General features: G+C 40.1%; 1 protein-coding gene across 1 annotated transcript in view; it reads right to left on the bottom strand.

Annotated features, from left to right (window-relative positions):
* APAF1 (apoptotic peptidase activating factor 1) overlaps positions 1-15,523 on the bottom strand; it is a 64,633-nt gene that overhangs the window by 14,164 nt on the left and 34,946 nt on the right. Inside the window, exons 17-21 of the mRNA XM_016223183.2 lie at positions 13,791-13,919; positions 10,708-10,833; positions 8,957-9,076; positions 5,440-5,556; positions 3,222-3,347 (exon numbers count right to left, since the gene is read on the bottom strand). Of these exons, the coding sequence (XP_016078669.2) occupies positions 3,222-3,347; positions 5,440-5,556; positions 8,957-9,076; positions 10,708-10,833; positions 13,791-13,919 (618 nt within the window). The remainder of the gene's footprint in view (positions 1-3,221; positions 3,348-5,439; positions 5,557-8,956; positions 9,077-10,707; positions 10,834-13,790; positions 13,920-15,523) is intronic.

Below are 15,523 nucleotides of genomic sequence, written 5' to 3'. Positions count from 1 at the left end.
ATTAATTTCAGAGAGAGGAAGGGAGAGGGAGAGGGAGAGAAACATCAACGATGTGAGAGTCACTGATTGGCTGCCTCCTGCAGGCCCCTGACTAGGGATCGAGCCCGCAACCTGGGCATGTGCCCTGACCAGGAATCGAACTGTGAGCTCCTGGATCCTAGGTCGATGCTCAACTGCTGAGCCATGCCCGGCAGGGCTCATTCTTATTATTAAATTATTAATATTGCCACCATAATACACACACACACGCACACACACACATATATACAAACACACAAAATTAAAGAACATACAGTAACTTCGGTTGGACATACGTATTAATCTCCTTCCCTTCTAAAAACCCACTAGAATGACAAGGTTGAAAATGGAAAAGAAAATGTTAGAGGCTGGAAAGCAGAAGATAACTGACAGCAGAACCAAGAAACAGAATCTGAAATGCATTAGAGAAAGACAAACGCAACAAAATCGACACTACAGAACTCCCAAAGTGCTCAGAAACTTAGGACACTAAGTGTATCCAGAGGTGGAAATGAGGGTGGGACTAAAAACAAAAGTATTAGGAATTCTGGGAAGATGGCAGGGGAGCAGGCATGGGTGTTTGTATTTTTTAATCTCCCTAAAACCTCCATTAAAAGCAGACAAAGTAACTAAAATAGAAAAGCCAAAACTGCACAGACCACATTAATGAGATGATGTTACATGATGAAGCATCCTCACAAACCCCAAGATGCAAGTGAGTGAGGCAAACTGAGAGCTGAAAGACTTGCATGGCAACAGCACCTGTGTGGGAAGAAACAGAGGGCAGCATGGGGGGGCAAGGGGGGTCTGACAAATCTAAAAGAGAAGAATCCCAAAGATCCAAGTGACATTCACCGGGAAGTGCAGTGGAGCAACAGGAGAAGGGCAGCAGACACTGAGTGCAAGGCCACTGTGGTCTGGAAGGGCTACAGCAGTCTGGGCTCAGTGAAGACTCAAAATTAACCAGGACAATCCTACAATGAGGAGAAACTGCTGGGAACAGAATCCAAACTGAGTAGAAGAAGGATGGTGGCAGCAAAGGAAAGAGAAGGTCTAAATACGCTGAGGCAAGGGGACAAAGCAAAGAGATCTCAGAAGAATAAGCCCTATTTGGAAACAGCAGAACAGGAGCTGCAGAGCTGTGAAGCTAGAGGTGCTGGCCTCCCCCGCTCCTTCAAACAGTTCAGGAAAATAAGTTCGCGTGAAAAAGAAAAAAGTTGTCATTGAGTCCCTAACAAAGTTACTCTGGAAGAAAAGAGAATAAAGTGCAGAATAATGCTCCTACAGACGAGGAACGCGAACCAGAAAGAAGACTCCCTGGGTTAAAGGGCACCGGCCCAACTAAGGCAGACGACAGAGGAGAACAGGGGACCCAGCGAAGATTTACATACTGAACATCGAGACCCTGCACCCTCCCCCAGTTCCAGTTCTCTTCCCCTACTTAGCTCTAAGAAACTTCAGCCACGCCTGACAAGACCAAGACAAAAGACCTCCGGATTCTGACAACAAAGGTCCCCCCATCCAAATCACGTTTCAGAGAAGGTCTCAGTCAACACATAAAACTTTCAATCACCTTTAGTGCCCATCTCTGGTGGCAAATGATCACTACACAGATGAAGGAGGCCTTTAAAATAAAAGGCCAAAACCACCAAACAGAAGAAAATAACTGGGAGGGGGTATCAACTATGCAGAAAAATTAAATTTTGAGAAAAAAGAAAACTTAGATATAATTATATATTATAGCCAAATATCCATTTAATATATACACCCACCCTCAGAGAGCAGAAGATATCTCATCTATGAAATAAACACAGTGCTCTTAAAAAGGAGTAAATAATAAGAATGGACTCTCTGGCATTAAAAATAAAATGGTAGAAATAAAAAAAAACAATGAAGGGGTTGAAAGATAAAGCTGAGAAGAACTCCCAGAAAATAGAGCACTGTAGAAAAAGAAAACTAAAATCTTCCAGAGAGAAAGATTAGGAATCAGAATGGCTTCAGACTTCCAACATGAGCTTTGGAACTTGGAAGAAAATGGGACAAGGTCTTCAAAGTTTTAGGGTAAAATAATTTCCAGCTACATCCACTCAGAGGTAGAATTTTCCTAAGCTGCATTAAGTCAAGAAACACATGCATAGTACACTCAGTCTACTTAGTCATAATACTGACACTAATGACCCAAATAAAATTTTATTATAATTATACAGAGATAATGAGGACTGATAAAAGGGTATATGCCCATCTCACAGGTAGGATAGGCGAGAGGAGAAAAAAGCCAAATTTTCATATAGGGAGGTCAACAGATAAAGCCTCAAAAGAAAAAATCAAGAATTAGCATTATAGCCTGACCGGGCGTGGCTCAGTGGTTGAGCATCGACCTAGGATCCAGGCAATCGGGGTTCGATTCCCGTCAGGGCACATGCCCAGGTTGCAGGCTGCAGCTGATCAATGACTCTCACATCATTGATGTTTCTATCTCTCCCTCACCCTCTCCTTTCCTCTCTCTGAAATCAATAAAGATATATTTAAAAAAAAAAAAAAAAAAAAGAATTAGCATTATAAGCATGCAATATGGGACATGAAGGTAAATATGGTAAATATCAAAAGATACACCTAAAAGCTAAACATGGTTCTTCTGGAGAATGAGAAACAGAAGTCTATTTTTCATAAAAAGCCTTATAATACTGTATTATTTGAGTCTTAAAGGTATGTGCATTGAAACTTCAATAAAAATAAATTTAAAAAGAACATATGTTAGGCTTAAGGCCTCTATATCCACAATCCTTCATTAGCATAAGCTATTCTTTTTCACAAGATTTTATCCCTGTAATAAACAGCTTATCCTTAAGAGGAAAGAATGGAATTATTTCTGAGATTTTACTGCTATTAAAAAAAACAGACATTATATAAACGTGGCAAAAATATATATCTATTGATACAAATCCAAATACCAAGGGAGATGGGAGAATTTAAATGAATAATTGATTTTCAAAATAAACAACCTTCCTTGCCTGCCTCACCCATAGAAAAATATGAAACACAAATGGGTTTCCTCTAAACCCATGTGCAGAGTCTGAATGTATGCCTACAGTAATAGGATGTTAAAGAAATGTTTAAGATGCACACCAGATGTGGGCCATAATCGAAGTGTCCCTTTGCTAGAGTCAGCATTACGTGTGTTAGGAGTTCATCCCCCCTCTCACCTGAATTGTAGAATCATCAGAGCTTGAAATGAGTGTCTTCCCATCAGCTGTGAACTGGATGTGCCATACAGTGTTCTTGTGCCCATTCCTGGATTGGAAGATTCTGTTGTTTAGGAGTTCTAAAATCTTCAAAGAAGAAAACCACAGAAAATTAATACAAAGGAACTCAGCAAGACCCAAGCATTACACCCCAAAGATATTAAATTGACTACAGAAGGGTACAGAATTTTCATCTCATATGCTTTCAGTTTAAATAAAGACACACAAATGAATGGTACACATCCATATGTGCACATCTATGTGCACAAACACACCCTAAAATAAAACACTCACTGGAGGACCACATGGCAGTGGGAACCAGTGGTCCTTCTGAGTATTCAACCACCCAATTCATCAAACGAGTGGCAGTCTGGGCTCAGCCTCCAAGAAGAAAATTATATTTAAGATGGATGCAAGAAACAAAAAAGAATCCTGGATGAGAGGCAAGGCAAGGTCTTTATAAAACAACACAGAGACAAGGTGGGATAGAGGATAATGCGGGAGACCGGTAAAGGAAAAGAGGACGTGAGTAGGCAGGAAGGCAGTGTGCTGAGAAGACTTAAAAGGGCTGAAGACTAAAATGCCAAATGCAGAGACTAAGAAAGTAGTAACACATGAAATCAGAGGGCCTAACAGTTGAGCACGGAGGCTCAGAGACAGGTTTGAATCCTAGCTCTGCCTCTTACTGAATTTTATAAAGTTGTGGAAACCAGGAGTTTAGACATCTATAAAACAGGAATAATACCTAACGTCCAGTGAGAGCCTGTGACACAGTAAACACCTGATAGCTGTTATTATTTGATAATAATAGGCTGAATCACATAAAATTGCCATTTTATAGGTTAAAAACAGTAAAATATTAGTAATTTTACATGATTCATTTATGTTATTTATATTATTTGATGACTTTGAGGGGGTTAAGGATAAGATTATTTCCCATCCCCAGGCAAAGATGGAAGTGCCCCATGTGGCATCGCCAACCCAGTCCCCACGGCCAAGCACTGTCCTCCCCGCCCCCACATGACAGGGGGTATGGATGAGGCACATGCGGGTTGTGTGAGTTATTTTCTTAAACTACCTGTAAGGCTTATTTCAAGATACTTAGTAAAAACAAGAAGGATGTAGTGCTGGCTTGGCAACAGGTTAAAAAAGAAAAGGGGAGCCAGGGATCCTTTAGGAATAAATAATAATACCTGTATACAACAGTTTGAGAGATGAGTCTGAGGTTCACCCATAAATGTACAAGCGTTCCCTGCTTAACAAACATCCACAATACACTTTTTTCATGTAGCACCCATCTTCACAATTCATAAATCACTGTTCATAACAATGGAAAAAACCCAAAGCCGTAGCTCTGAATCTGTGCCACAACAGCCACAGCAAACGTTCAGTAACAAGGACATCACTTTCCAAAAGCTTTCCTCCTCCCTGTGTGTATAAACCTACAGTCTCCGCTTTGGGGGTCAATATGGACTGGAGAACATTTGTGCAATTCCTTATGAAAATGAATACAAAGTAAAATAAGTGTAGCTATTAATATTTTAAGAAATAATTAATAAATACATGAAGAACTAATTCCAAAAAGCCTGGGTGAGAAGCAGTTGAAGGAGCCAATGTTCTTTGAAAAACTATTATATAACTAGAGAAAATACGCTTTTGTGAGGAATTCATTTGTGAGCAAATCATTTTTATCCAAAATGATTTTTGTTATACTATCTTTTGGTCATATAACCTGATTTTATTATTATTTATTTGGTCTTGTGTGAGAACAGCCAGGGCTGGTGAAACAGGTAAGCACAGGCAACCTGCACTGATAGTCCCAAAGAACCTTATCAGTACCAAAAAGGAAACAACCCCTAAAGGGCTGAGCTTCTAGGGAGAGGCAAAAAATGCTCTTTGCATGGTTAGCTGAAGCTCCGATAGTATTTGATATACTTGGAAAACCGCAAAACAATTAAGTAGAGAGTAAGGACCACAAAAGACAGAAAGTATGAGAAACAGGAGTAAAGGCAATCTGAATATATACAACCAACAGGATTGTAAGAGTATCTTTAGCCTAGCAGGAGAATGGCTCACAGATAATAGATTTATTTAATACATGTCCACAATGCCAGACACTTGATTACTTTTAAATAAATAGCTATACTGCACAGAATGACTGAAGATGAGAACCAAATACCTGAATGGTTCCGTCGTGGCCTCCAAATGCAACGTACTGCAGATGCGGACTTAAGCAGCAGCAACTAACCTGAGCTTCAGTCAGATAATCAATCTGACCTGTTTTTCCATTAATGAGCTAATGAAAAATAAGGCACAGTTATTAGGCTAAAAGAGCAGTTTTTGCTCTTTAGAACAGAGACTTCAGTTGAAAAAAAACTAATAAAACAGAGAAAATAACCAACAAGAGTGCCCAGGGGAACAACTAAGCCCTTTCCTAGTCTCAGCAGCTGCATTTAGCACTTCACACTTTCATTTCACTTTTTTGGTTTCAAATACATTTTCATAAAATAAAACGAGCTTTAAAAGGTTTAAAAAGCAGCTGCTGTGCCCACCACCTCAGACACAGCTGTCTGATTTCCAATCCCACAGCTAACTCCACACCCTGTTTTCCATTTCTTCACCAAGCCCATTTTAACAGGGCTATCGTTCATAAAAATACACTTTTCTGATGTTATTCAAAGGGGATGGGGAAATAAGACTGAGACAGATATTACATAAAAATGGGTTTTATTACAATTAAAATGGGTTTTTATACCCTCCACTCACCAAACAGTATAAATTAAGGTTATTTCCCTTTTTCTTTTTGGAGGTGGGGGTGCTGGAGAAGAATCCATGAGCATAATTTGGGTGCCAGGACTTGTAAACTGAAACTAAGATTACCCAATTTCATAGTATGCATCAATGCTAATAATTGTTTTTTAAAATCCCACTAATAAAGACAGCTTATCGCTTAACTAAAACATGTGACCTAGGAAAATATTTCTCAAGCTTAAATCAATTGTCAGATTCCTCTCTCTAACTACGTGTTACAACCTAAATGTCTTCAATTACTTTTCAATATGAAATAAGCAGTAACCTTTGTTTCAGGTACAAGATTATAGAGTCAATCAATCAAGGTAGCTTTTTCTTTACAATATTTTACCCAGCATGTCCTGATCTATTACATGTTCAAAATAAAGACTGAACTTACTAAAAGCTGAATATCTTCTCTCAAAAATAGATTTTCATATTTTAAAGAAGTAACCAAATAATATTTTGTTAATGTAAATGGACTATTACAGTCTCTCATAATCACTGACACAGAATAAAGTCAATTCATTTATAATCAGATGACTTCTTTTTTAAGTCTCACAGTTACGACAACTGTTAGAGAAAGGTTGCACAAACTTAATGAAGGAAATGCAAGCATGAGGGCTCTGAACACGACAAGAAAATGGCTGTGGAAAATATCCCAAGTGGAAGAATTAGTCTGCTAAATTAATGAGGAATTCACACTCAATCCCACATCCCAATTCATTCCTGAGATACAGGGCATTAGGAGCTCCTCATCAACATACTAAGGATCACCATAAAACTTGTAAAATACAGAACAAGCCATATTTAGCGATGTCTCACAGCTTGATTCTGATCCCCACAGTAGACAAGGAAAAGCTGCCACATGCCATAGACAATTTACTCCCACCTATTCGTCTCCTGAATTTAATTCCACCTTGACCATATAACCAGCTCACACTTCTGAAGAAAGTGAGGCTTAGAGCCCCAGTCATTTTGCTCAGTGGTTAGAGCACTGGTCTGTGGCCTAGAAGGTCCCGGGTTCGATTCCAGCCAAGGGCTCATGCGTTGGTTATAGACTTGATTCCTAGCTCTGGTCAGAGCTTGTGCAGGAGGCAATCAGTCAATGTGTCTCTCTCACATGGATGTTTCTCTCTCTCTTCCCCTCCCTCCCACTCTCTCTGAAAAGCAATGGAGGGAAAAATATGCAGCTTGTACCTGGATCTCCTGAGCGAAGTCACTGTTTCCTCCACTACATCAAGCTGAACTCTGCCGCCTTAGGACTTGTTCAGCTCTGTCCTGCTCTCTGCCAGTCTGTCTCAAGCCCTCGCGATCGCTCATGCCCTCAATACGCACGCCCTCTATTTCTTCTCTTCTCCACTGTTTCTCTCTCCGCTCTAGCTCTGCCTCACTATCTCACTGCATTCCCTCATGGTTCTTGCTCTTCATCTTAGGCCGCAATGGTCCTTAAGGCATCTGCTCTCAATTACCACCACTCAAAACTCCTATCAATTCTCTACCAATAACCCTGACTCTGGGGCTCCTTTCTTCCTCAACCAGTCAAGAAATGCCTTCCTCCCCAGCTGCTCTGGCTCAGCGGTTAGAGCATCAGTCTGCGGACTGAAAGGGTCCCGGGTTCCACTGCGGCCATGGGCACGTACCTCGGTTGCAGGTTTGATCCCCAGCCCCGGGTGGGGTGCATGCAGGAGGCAACCAATAGATGTGCCTCTCTCACTGAAAAGCAATGGAGAAAATATCCTCGGGTGGGGATTAAAAAGAGAAAGAAATGCCTTCCTCTTATGTGTCCCACTCTTTGTTGAGGGGCAGTGTCTAGAATACAACGGTTTGGATCCCTAAATGATAATAACCTTTTCAATTTTACCTCAAAAACCTTTTCCTTCTCAGAGAACATCAGAAGCATTCAAGAAATATCTCTTGAGCAAATGCGTGGGTAAATGAATAAGTGAGCAGGTATACTTCAGTATGTAAAGCCCAGCTCCTTCCACCTCAGTTCCAATGGGTCAGACTCCTTCCTCACTTGAGGTGATTTCTGTTCTTTCAAAGACCTAGTTATCATTCCCCTGCAATAACACTTCCACTGGTGTGCTTGCCCATCCCCCTTGCGTACTCCATCAGACATGTCATAATCACTACTGTGGACAAGGTCAAGTTTGTCCTCATGATATCCTAGATTCCAGGCAAAGCAAAGAATGTGATCACTGATACCAAGAGGAATGAGTGAGGCACAGCATCACCTTTTTTTGTTGTTTTGGTTTTGGTTTTCCTCACCCGAGGATATTTTTTCCATTCCTTTTCAGAGAGAGTATAAGGGGGGGAGAGAGAGAGAGTGAGAAACATCAATGTGAGAGAGACACATCGATTGGTTGCCTCCCGCACGTGCCCCGATCGGGGCTGGGGATAGAGCCTGCAACCGAGGTTTGTGCCCTTGGCCCGAATCGAACCCAGGACCTTTCAGTCTGTAGGCCAACACTCCAACCACTTAAAACTGCGTAGGGCATGGTATCACCTTTTTATTTCCAAATACTATCTGAGCCTCAGCTCAAGACCTATATACTTAGCCAATTGATACCTATCAAGCATCTGTTGGATACTAGACAGTTGTGCCTAATTCCAAGTCCAAAAGCAAATATGAAAAATTGTGAATTGTGAGTTCAATCAAAACAATTTTTCCGCCCGGCCGGGCGTGGCTCAGCAGTTGAGCATCGACCTAGGATCCAGGAGATCCAGGTTCAATTCCTGGTCAGGGCACATGCCCAGGCTGCGAGCTCTATCTCCAATGACTCTCTCATCATTGATGTTTCTGTCTGCCTCTCTCTCCCTCTCCTTTCCACTCTCTGAAATCAATAAAGACATTTTTTTTAAAAACAAACAATTTTTCCAATTGTTTTCTTAAAAATACTCACTTGCAGACGTCGTATATTGTCAACTGCCAGAACCGTCACTTCATTTTCTTGAAACACAACATCTATTTCTTGCTTTAACACTATAGCAGAGTTCTCACATACTTTCTTTGTCTCCCAGAGCTGATTAAGAGATTTAGAAAAACAAAATAAGATTACTGTATCTTCCAAAATACTATAAAGCCCAAGCAAGATACAAAACAAGCTTCACACTCAAAATGCCTATGATGCTAAAAAAATTTCATTATTATCTTGTAATTCAACAGTAAACATTTATTAATTACATGCTATAGTAAGAAGCAGTTAGTATTAAAAGTAATGGGTGCCAGAGCCCAAATGCCTTAGTATGAATTCTAGTTCTACCTGCAACTTTGGGCAGATTACTTATCCCAGCGTGACTCAAAGATAAGGACCTTCTGCTATTTGATACCAAGATAAGGTAATGTAAAACCAGAATGTAAATCAACTCTATTACAATATAGACTGTTAACAGTATACTTAGTGATAAAGTTGATTTTTTTTAACAAGACTCCTTGATGAAAGAAGGAGTGCATTGGTTTACATTCTGGCTCAAGCTTACTGAGATGGGCACTTTTAAGTGGCACTGACTTAACCTTTCTGTGTGTGCTTCCTCAGCTGCAAAACGGACGGTTGTGAGAATTACCAAATACACGTACAGCACTTTGCACAATATCAGGCATACAGTAAATACTAAATAAATTTTATGTACAATTTGTAGAAAACACTGTATTAGATGCTACAGGGAAAAACCAGGGTCCCTGACATCAACAAGTTTGTAATTTAAAACATGTGACCAGGTCAGAGGAGCAAGAGTATTAGAGGTTAGGGGTAAATCAAACCTGTACTCAAGTCCAAGGGAGATCTGACAAGTACCATGAGAAAGTGACACAGAGTTACATGGCCTTAAGAGGAGAGACCATCCCCCAAATGGAACACTAGGAAAGGCTTCCCAGGAGTCTTGTGGCTTGTAGGGTCGTTAGAATTTCATCAAGAAGAGGTACCGAGAAGCAGGGTATGCCAAACGTAAGAGACCACATAAGCTAAAGTGCAGAGGCAGGGAACTACAGGGTGTGTGGAAATGTGAGTTTAGTGAAGGTCACCTGTAGAAATAAACTAGAAGACAGGCTGCAGCAGAATGAGGCTGTGCTGGAGAGAAGTTTGAAAGGAGACTTAGCAGGACATATTTACTTTGGTAGGCAAGGGGAGCTGTTATCTGTTTTTGAGCAAAAATGGCATGACTATGTATGTACACGAGGAAAACATCTTGGAGGCAGCTAGTAGAAAACCAAGAAAGAAAAAATGTATGGCAGACGTAATATAAGAGAGGGAACAGGTAATGAGCACCTAAACTTGAAATGGGAAAGTAGAAATAAATGATAGAAAATGGAAAGGCAGAATCCATTAGAATTGGCAAGAAACTAGATGTGGGGATTCAAGGTGGGGGAAAGAGTCAATACTACAGTGAGGAATCAAATGTAATATATTTAAATTAACCAAAGTAAGAGTTTAATCATTGGACTTCTCCAGCATCAGGCCCATGGTGATACTCGATGAACACGTTCTAGATGAATGAGACTGTTACAGTCCATTTAACAGCACTTTTCAAGGATAAAGATGAATGCAGCAGTTTCCTATTTTACTTCCCCCAATACTGCCCAATCAATTTCTTAGTTTGTAGGAGGTTTAGCTGACCATCAGTAAATGTTTAAAATGAAAATCTCAGTCTTTCTCACCCTGATCGTCTGGTCATCAGAAGATGTCAAAAATGATGATCCATCAGGAGAAAACATCACACAATGAACCCAACTTAAATGTCCTCTGCAATCAGCCACTTTTAAACCTGAGTCCACGTTCCACAGCTACGGAATAAACACAGCACACAGGAAGCCACACTCATAAGCACTTTACAGATGTACGCTAAATGCCGCGCAGAGGAGTAGTCATCAATTCACTATTTTTACTTATGTATGTATTAATTTATTTAAATCCTCACCTGAGGACATGTTGTTTATTGATTCTAGAGAGAGGAAGAGAGGGAGGGAGGGAGAGAGGTGAACTTGAGAGAGAAACATTGACTAGCTGCCTCCCATACACGCCCCTACTGGGGATGGGACCCGCAACTTAGTTATGTGCCCTGACCGGGAATCAAACCCACAACCTTTTGGTGTACGGGATGATGCTCCAACCAACTGAGCACCCCCAGCCAGGGAGTTTCATTATTTTTAATAGCAAAAAACTGGAAATAACCCAAATGACCAGCCATAGGACCAACTGAAGAAACTACATTTATCATATGCATAATGGAATACTATGAGGCTGTAAAAAGTAATGAGAAAAACACCCTGAAATGACTAGTCTCTGGGCAACATTGTTTACAAAGAAAAGCAGAGTATATATATTCCTGCAGAAGAATATATACATATTACACCATACAATATAAAAGATGAGAAACATGTAAATATATAAATGGATACAAATGTGGAGCTAGATCAATAATACCTATAAATACCTGCTTATATATGCAAAAATGGAATGTTAAACAAAAACCAAAATGGTTACCTATGGGCAGGGGTGGGAAAGGGTGGAGGGGAAGGAACAGTGATGAAAGCAAGACTTCTCTAAATATAACTTATCATAAAGCTTTGATTTAGAATCATATAAATGCTTTATATGTATTTTTTAAATCAATAAAAAAAATAGATGAAGCTTCTATATTCAGACTATTTTCTACTGTAATCTAATCCTCATTTCAACTGATTGCAAAGTCCTGTAACAAATGAATGCACTAATTGTACATGTACACATTTCTCCTGTTATCCATGCTTGTTACAAACTGTCAGTGTCTGCCACCAGACTGGCTGTACTTTGTCCTGAGTATGCTGTAAATTACTCAGCTATATTCCAGTCTAATGAAGTACCATATGTGCCTGAGTTCCTCTCATTACACTCTCAATTACAGACCTACTTTATGATTTCAGAATAGCACGGACAAACAAGTGCTTCATCACATGCCCAGTGGTTTCCAACCAGTGAGTTCTATGGTTACAAATTAAGCACATGAAATTTTCTCTGCCTTATCTCTAGAGTCCAAGGTGGGTCACACAGAGCTAAAGCACAGGGATGAAAATGGTTCAGCTACTGAAAAATCTCCCTTGAAATCCTTCCCTCTCTTCCTTTCTGGTTCTCCCCTCATCATTTCTTTGTCACCCAGAGCCTCCCAAACCAAGTCCCTGTATTTCAGGAAGAAAGACAGTGTTTCTAGGAGCTTCCTAAGAATGGGAAAGGCAAAAAGAGGGGTGCACCTCCACACCACCTAAAAATCCTGATAAAACCCAGAGAGGGCCCTAGTCAGGTGGCTAAGTCGGTTGGAGCGTTGACTCATACACCAAAAGGGTTTTGGGTTCGATTCCCGGTCAGGGCACATACCTGGGTTGCAGGTTAGATCCCCTGGTCAGGGAGCATACGGCAGGCAACCGATCGATGTTTCTCTCTCTCCTTTCCTCTGTCTCTAAAATCAGTAATAATAATAATAATAAAAATGTATCCTCAGGTGAGGATTTAAAAAGAAAAAACCCAGAAAGGGGAAATTTCCAACCACACCTACCTTGAGGATCTACAGGTAAGGTGCAAGATGTCCTAGCAGATCTGAATCTTTCAATCCAAGGCCTCTGCCAAAGAGAGCACTGCCCACAGCACCCTGCCTCTTCCTACTGTTTCAAACAGGGTTGGTTTGTTCACACTCACTGCCTCTGCTCCCAACGGAATGCTTCTTGGCAGGGAGGTTCTTCAGTGTTAGTTGCACTGCTGTACTTAGAATTAGGAGGAGCTCACAGAACTCATACATTCACTCTCATTTTATCTGAATCTTCATACTGAAGGCCTATAGCTCAGCAACTCTCCTCCAACCCCACCCTCACACACAAACCTCCATAGTAAGGGCAAGGTTGGCAAACTCACTTAAAGTTGCTGAAATAAGCACAGAACACTGAAAAAATGCTTGCAATAGTCAAACTTCCTTGGAAGAAAGCCTGCGAAGCAAGTGAATTTCCCTATTTTCCAGATAAAGCCCCATCCCCATTTTCCTGGGACATAATCACAAGGGGCTTCACATTACCTGGTGGTAAGACACACTCAAAGAATGAGTAGTAACAAAGCTTGGAAAAACAAATCCATCTTTGGAGGGAAAAGTATCAAGGAATTCATTGCTTTTTGAAAAAATTAATATAGCAATTCACTGGGTGGGATTCTTCCAGGGTCAGTGAGGCACAGACTCTGAATATAAAACCTATCCGGTAAGTGCTAAGTTATAAATATAAACAAGTAATTTATGAGTCATTTTATTCCTTAGGGCTTAGTGATGAACATCCTAGGTTAACCAATTACAAATTTATCTTCCATCCTATCCTTCTCAGTGATCTAAGAAACCTGACTGGACTCACCTCTCATCATTTCTTTACAGAAGAGTCTATGCCTATGTTGTTTAAGAGATGCTATGTTTCTGCTTAGGAAACCAGTGATCACTCCATCATCTCCTCAGACCATGGCACATACTAGCCAGCCAACAAATACTTGATGCATGATACTGTCATCCCCAGTATGAACTGCCATACCGTCAAATTGAGTCTTTAACCGCTGCTAAAGTAATAAAGCTGGCCATATAGTTTAATATCCTAAAGCTTTAAGTCTATGCTATGAAGAAATACTCTATCATTTCCCAAGCAAACACCCTCAGCAGTTAACGGTTTAGGCAGGCCTTTCTTCATCAACCTTGTACCTCTGGAGATCCCGACTTCACAGAGTAAATTCAACAACTCACCTCCACACAGTACTGGGACAAAGCCACCACTGCCAAATGGTTATGGGGGGAGAAGTCGCAGTACCGGATGGTGCTGTGATGGCCTGTGTGGATTTCTGCCAACACACCACTGGTACGAAAGTCAAAAAGCTGTCAACATAAAATATAGAGAAAGATCTATGAAAGTAAAATAATTTTTTAAATAAGCGATACCCACACTGAATCTAAGTTTACTTCTAAAAGAATATCCTCCCATTTCAAATATAAAGTATAAACCCTGAAGAAATACTGTAATTACTGATAACTGGCATATTATTAACGGTCATAAGTAAGATATAAATCAATTTACATATACTTTTTAAATACTGCTCATCTTGAAACATGTTTCCTATAGAGGAAAATTTATCACAGATGATCTCTTAAGCTGGCCCGGAGCAGAATAAAACCTCTGTGAAAAGAATGAATGAAGTAGCCAAATTAACATACAGACCAGTTTCCCCTGATGCTTGTTTATTCAAAAAAGAAAATAGATAATCAGAAATGAAGATGACCAAAATCACAGGGCACAGGCTTGCGAAAATGAAATTAGTTCAATCATTTCTAGTTCTCTTCAGAGCTATCAAATTACTCCATTAAGATCAATCATTTTCCCATTTTTGAACCAAAAAAGAGCTATTTCTGAGTAAGTCAAGCTTCATTTCAATTTTTGAAAGATTTTAAAATGCTGAGTATACTCTTCAAAAATTTTTGCCAAATTATAAAAACATTTATACCAATATACACAGTATAGCTATTTAAGACCAAGGCAGTCTTAATGACAGAAAAGAAGCTTCAGCAGGAGCCATGAACATGTTCTGGGAATGCACAGCTCCGTGAGCACACACAGATGGTACGCAGCACAGCACCAGGCGCCAACCACAAAGGACAGGAAATCATACTTAAAATGCTTTCTAGGACAGGTCGTTCTTAAAAATGAGTGGCTGAGAGTGATAGAGGAAACTTGGCAAATATGAAACAGGCAGCTGTCCCAATTATTGGGTAGCAAAAAGAAGATACCTAACGAGAGGAGTAAACTAACAACACAAAAGAGTTAGAAGAAATAAGAGGAGAATGGAGAGACCAGAAGTAAAAAATTGGGATCTACATGTAGTTAAAGGTGATCTTAGGGTAGCTTTATTTTAGCAGGCAAAATAAGGAGCTGGTGTGGATTTTTAAAATAAGAAGGCATTTAATGCCATATATTCTCCTCTCACTACAACATATCTTTGAAAATATTCAAATTCTGCTCAGCACCATTAGTCATTAGGGAAGTGCAAATCAAGCTACAATGAGATCCCACTTCACACCTAACAGGGTGATATAATATAATAAAGAAAAATAACAAATGTTGACAAGGATGTGGAAAAACTGAATTCTTGTACATTGCTAGTGGGGATATCAAGTGGTGCAGATGCAACTGGTAGTTCCTCAAAAAGCTAAATACAGAATCACCATATGAGCCAGCCATTCCAGCCCTAGGTACACATGCAAAGGAACTGAAAGCAGGGGCTCAAACAGATACCTGTGCACCAGTGTTCACTGCAACAGTACTCACAATGGCCAGAAGGTGAAAGCAACCCAAATGTCCACCAACAGATCAAAGGGTAAACCAAATGTGGTGTAGCCATATAATGGAATATTATGTAGCCATAAAAGTTCTGATACATGTTCCAAAATGGATGAACCCTGAAGAGAGTATCTAAATGAAATGAGCC

This window comes from Miniopterus natalensis, chromosome 2, assembly GCF_054644295.1.
Source record: "Miniopterus natalensis isolate mMinNat1 chromosome 2, mMinNat1.hap1, whole genome shotgun sequence".
Lineage (NCBI taxonomy): Eukaryota > Metazoa > Chordata > Mammalia > Chiroptera > Miniopteridae > Miniopterus > Miniopterus natalensis.
This window is presented reverse-complemented; position numbering and strand designations above follow the sequence as displayed.